This window comes from Myotis davidii, unplaced genomic scaffold, assembly GCF_000327345.1.
Source record: "Myotis davidii unplaced genomic scaffold, ASM32734v1 scaffold228, whole genome shotgun sequence".
Lineage (NCBI taxonomy): Eukaryota > Metazoa > Chordata > Mammalia > Chiroptera > Vespertilionidae > Myotis > Myotis davidii.
In genome coordinates, this window is record NW_006300104.1 from 3,744,098 (window position 1) to 3,749,730 (window position 5,633).

The 5,633-nt window shown below is 50.0% G+C and overlaps 1 protein-coding gene across 1 annotated transcript in view; it reads right to left on the reverse strand.

Annotated features, from left to right (window-relative positions):
- PTPRU (protein tyrosine phosphatase, receptor type U) overlaps positions 1 to 5,633 on the reverse strand; it is an 83,187-nt gene that overhangs the window by 25,839 nt on the left and 51,715 nt on the right. Inside the window, 1 exon segment of the mRNA XM_006776514.2 lies at positions 2,860 to 3,017. Within this exon segment, the coding sequence (XP_006776577.2) occupies positions 2,860 to 3,017 (158 nt within the window).

The following is a 5,633-nucleotide window of genomic DNA, read 5'->3' on the forward strand; positions in this document are numbered from 1 at the left end:
GATGCTCTGACCAGTAGGTTAGCTTGCTGCTGGGGTCTGGCCAATCGGGACTAAGCGAGATGGGCCGGACATGCCCTGGAGCCCTGCTGCGGTCCTTCCCCGGCCGGATCATGCACTGGTGGGGTCCCTTGGCCTGGCCTGCACCCTCTCGCAATCTGGGCTGAGGGACCCCTCCCCTCCGCCTCCGCCCCAAGGGCACAAATTTCATGCACCGGGCCTCTAGTATAACATATTCATAAATGGAAAGAAAATTTCATGCCAGTTTCCCCCAAAATTGATCTACATATTCAATACAAATCCCTCTAACAAAGTTTTCCAAAGAACTTGAAAAGATAATTATGGAATTTATAAGACAAAGAATGAGCACAAATATAGTCAAGACATCCCTGATGAAGAATAAAGTCAGGAGGGCTTGATATCAAGATATAATATTACAGAAGTTAGAAAATGTGGTATTGGCACAGGAATCACCAGATTGGCCAATGGAAGAGAATAGGGAGCCAAAAAACAATCCACATATGTATGGAAATGTGATAAATGATAAGGGTGACATTGCAAATCACTAGTGAAAGTATGAACTATAATGCCTGATGCTGGGACAGTTGGTTTTCCTCATAGAAAAAAAATAAAATCTTTAATTCATATTACACACAAAAATCAATCACAAATAGATAAAGCTTTAAATGTGAAATGCAAATTATTAAATGTTTTAGCCTTGGTCGGTTTGGCTCAGTGGATAGAGTGTCAGCCCATGGACTAAAGCAGTGATGGCGAACCTATGACACGCATGTCAGAGGTGACACGCAAACTCATTTTTTTGGTTGATTTTTCTTTGTTAAATGGCATTTAAATATATAAAATAATATCAAAAATATAAGTCTTTGTTTTACTATGGTTGCAAATATCAAAAAATTTCTATATGTGACACGGCACCAAAGTTAAGTTAGGGTTTTTCAAAATGCTGACACGCCGAGCTCAAAAGGTTCCCCATCACTGGGCTAAAGGGTCCTGGGTTCGATCCTGGTCAAGGGCACATAGCTCCATTGCAGGCTCGATCCCTGAATCCCTGGGGCATGTGCGGGAGGCAACCAATCCATTTACCTCTCTCACATCGATGTTCCTATCTCTCTGCCTCTCCCCCTCCCTTCCATTCTCTCTAAAAATCAATGGAAAAATATCTTCAAGTGAGGATTAACAACAACGAAAAAAAGTTATAGAGATAGTAAAAAATATTTTCTGACCCTACATAAGGAAGAAATCTTTAAGATCTACAAAAAGTAGAACTCTAAAAAGATGGATGAACTTGACTAAACTGAAATAAAAAGCTCTTCATCCAAAGACACTCTAAATAACCTGCGAAGATGAGTCACAAATTGAGAGAAGATATTTGCAATTCATAAGTCACAAATGATTATCATCCCAAATATATAAAGAACTTTTAAAAACCACTAAGAAAGCAACAGAAAATTAGGTAAAAGACATGAACAGGCATTTCAGGGAATAAGGAACCTGAATGGCCAGTAATGATGTGAAAATATCTTCAACCTCATTAGTAATCAGAGAAATGCAAATTAAGCCTATTGAGAGTTACCATTTTCTAAGAGCCAGTTTGGCAAAAGTGAAGAAGGCTGGCAAATTCTGATCGTGATGTAAAGCCAAGGAAACTCGCATGCACTGCTGCTGGGCGCGAACACAGGCAGAGCCACCGGGGAAAACAATTTGGCGCTGTCTTATCAAGTGGAACAAGCACACACACTCCATAACCCAGCAGTTCTAGCATCTCCTGTGCAGGTGCATCTGCAGATTCATCTCAGAATGTTCACAGCAGCCTCATTTGTAATAACAGGAAACGGGGAACAAAGCAAATGTCCATGGATGGCAGAATAGGGAAATAAATTGCAGTAGATTCAAACAATGGAAAACTACACATCAGAGAAAATAAATGAACTATAGCGAAACTTCCATCTGGGTCAATGTTAGAAACATGATGTGGAGCTGAAAAATAGAGTGAGTTTATTTTTATAAAGCTCCCAAGCAAGAAAAATTCTACAATGCTCTGTCTGGGGATGCTTGCACACTAGGAAAACTACCCCCCAAATGGCAAGAAAGCTGTAAACACCAATTTTAGGGGAATAGTTACATGTAAGAGGGAGGTACAGGATAGGAGAGGGGCACCTGTTCACTGGTGTTTGTCGTATTATTATGACTTTAGGATCTTCATAAATATTACATATTTTCTTTTGTACAAATCAGCAGGGAACGGAATAAAGAGATGTGTGATGAAGTGCGTTATGACAAGCCCCTAACACATACAACTGATTCTCTATACTCTTCTTGCTTGCCAGGTGCAGCACGAATGATGTAAACACATTATCTCATTTAGTCTTCAAGCAGCCCTACCAGCAGAGCAGAGGAGGAAGCAGACATCCAGAGAGGTTAAGCAACTTGCCCAAGATCACTCAGCTTCTGGGATCTGAGATGCAAGCCCAGGTCTATCTGACTTCAGAATAATCCCTCTTTGCCACTGGTCTCCAGCTGCTCACACGGCAGGTGTTCCATAAGCCAGGAGGCTGCTCTGATCCTCTCTGATCACACACACTCCTGAGTCCCTGAGGCACTTCCCACAATTAACCCAGGCTCTTCATTCCTCCTCCATGAGTCTGTGTCTAAGACCATTTTTCCTAAAGCTCTTCCAGGGCAAAGGTCATGCCTGTGCCTTCTCTGCATTTCCAGGGCCAGTGTGCTGGTACACAGCAGGAGCACAATAGATGCTTCAAGTCTGGTGGGGGATATTACCGAACTTATCTGATGGGAGGAGCCCCAGAGCCACGAGGAAGGGACCTAGAACCGGGCACTCACCCCGGGGGCTGTAGCCGTGGGCGTCCATGAAGGAGAGGCCCAGCCGCTCATCCTCCTGCAGGGTGCTCTGGTCCGTGAAGCTCCGGTCCACAGCGCTCATCATGTGCGTCTTCTCCTGGCGGTAGTTGACGGTGGCCTTGGTCATGTTCACCGGCTTCCTGCAGGGCGGGGTGGATGGGAGACAGGGGTGCTGAGCTGGGCAGGCCTGTGCCCAGAAGAGGACGAGGAGCCCAGCACTCACGGGCCTTGAAGCCAGGAGCCATTCTACAAGCATCTCTGGATGCTGAGGGGACTCTGCCTCCATCCTTCACTCAACAGACCCGGAGAGCTGCTGCTTCCCCCACAGAAGGGACCGAGCAGGGACCCTGTCCTGGAGACCTTTGCTGAGAGCAAGGGACGGAGCAGCAGTGGGAACCTGCCCCAAGGCCTCAGGAATGGGAGGAAAAATCACTCTGGGCCCATGTGGGTGACCCAGCAGACGGTCACCCCGCCCCAAACTAGGAAGATGGCTGTCCCCGCTCCAGCCCAGCACGCCCATCTCCATCCGCCTTCCCCTGCCCTCACCAGACACCTGCCCGGGAGCTCCTTTCTCTCGTGTAAGGGGATGGACCGTACCCCTCTTTCCTGGCAGAGGATCTGACTAGCGCTCAGCCAGAGCTCAGGAGTCCTCCCCGGGGCCCAGAATGGACTCCAACCGGCTGCTCTTACCCCCGAACTCCCAGGATGGGCCCACCACCGGCCACCTAGACTAGTAAAGAGACCCGCACAGGGTCCATGTTCCCACCACTAACCACCAGTCCACGCAACTGCTAGAAGCAGCACAGGGGGAAGGCAAGAGGCCCCGCCCCTCCCAGAGGGCAGAGATTTTGGAGAGGGCCGTGGGCAAGTGCCCCACCCGGTCCAGGCTTCCAGCCAGATGAGGAAGCAGTTTGTGACTCAGGGAGGTCGGAGGAGAGTGGGAGGGAAGGTGCGGAGGCAGGGGACACAATTCCATGAACAAGGGGCCAAGCAACAGGCAACAGGGAAATGACCTGGGACCCACTTGAGACTGAAGAAGAGTGGAGGCTCAATCATAGGGGAGGCTCAAGACAAGAGAACTATTCATTTGCTCAACCCTACAGCATGCAGGATGTGGGGTAGCATTAAGAACGGACTTTCAGGTAATGAAGGCTTGGGGACATTGATTACTGTGGAGATAAAGAGGTCAATGAGGGGTCATCCCAGCAGGACAAATTCCCATCAGCCTGTCCTGGCTCAAGAGCTCCCAGGGCAGAGGAAGGACAGGAGGACCTCCGGATGCCTCTTCTGCCAGGACCCCTTCCCGTGCTGAGAAGACGGCTCTGTGTACACGCTGGGGACCAATGCTGCTGTGACTGAGGTAGGCACAGCCTTCTCAGCCTGGACCAGAGACGGCTCAGTGGGCCAGGCCTCCTACTCCCAGCCCCACCCACAGGCTCTGGGCATCGCCCTCACTGTGGCCCAGGGCACAGCCAAAGACCAATTTGGGGGCAGGTGAGGAGAAACCTCTGTGGCTGTGACCTTGACCATCACCCTAAGAGGAATAGGAGGAGGAAGAAGGGAAGGAGAGAGGTGAAGAGGAAAAGAGAGAGGGCAAGAGAATTAAGATACAGAGGAGGGCCCTGACCAATTTGACTCAGTGGATAGAGCGTCAGCCTGCAGACTCAAGGGTCCCAGGTTCGATTCCGGTCAAGGGCATGTACCTTGGTTGCAGGCACATCCCCAGTGGGGGATGTGCAGGAGACAGCTGATTAATGTTTCTCTCTCATCGATGTTTCTGACTCTCTATCCCTCTCCCTTCCTGTCTGTAAAAAATCAATAAAATATATTTTAAAAAAAAAAGATACAGAGGAGGAGGAGGGAGAGGGGGAAATGGAGAGGAAGTAAAGGAACAATGAAAAGGAAAGAGAGATGGGGAAAGGGGACAGAGAGAGGGAGGGACAGGGAGACACCAGCAAACCACGGGGAAGACAGAGGACAGCCGGTCAACCTGGCTGAACAATGGTGCCCAATGAGGCTCCGTCACGAGTGGACACTGGCCTAGGAGGGGTCTCCAGTGTGAACCAAAGGGTCTGTGCCCGCCCTCCTGGCCTACTTGGATACCAATACCGACCAACCAGGTCCACAGGGGACAGAAGCCGGGAGGGACATCGAACACGGCAGGCCTCCCGCTGATCTCAGGGTGGGGTTAAGCAGATGGAGTATAATACGGACACTCGGAAAAGTTCTGCATTTAGGTTAAAAATTAAGCGCACAGGTAGAGGGAGGGAGAGCTGCCTTGTCAGCAGTTCCTGTGAAAGCTGAGCGGGAGGCTGAGAGAGTTGATGGGGGTGTGGCTGCTGGAAACATTGGGTGATGTCGATGCAAGTAGAGGGTCCAGGGAGGAGGAGGTGAGAGACCACCATCCTCTGGGCTGGCCCAGGACCATCTGAGCCTGCTCTGCAAGGAGGGAGAACAAGCAGTAGTGGGGGAGTGTTCTAGAAGGTTTGCAGAATCAGGTAAGACAGAAGCAGATTACTTCCTACCTCAGGGTTGGTGTGAGGATTCTGTGTAAATAACTGAGCCCGGAGGAAGCTCCCAGGAAACGGTGGGTCTGAGGAGCCTGGGCCACCCAGCAAAGAAAGGCCCCTGGTGACCTGAGTGCTGTCTGCGTGTGTGCAGAGCTGCCAGTGTGGGCACCAGCCTGCCCCCCACATGCACACACGGCAGTGGACCCAGAGCGGCCTGTGTGAGGACCTTCCTGACACAGACGTGGT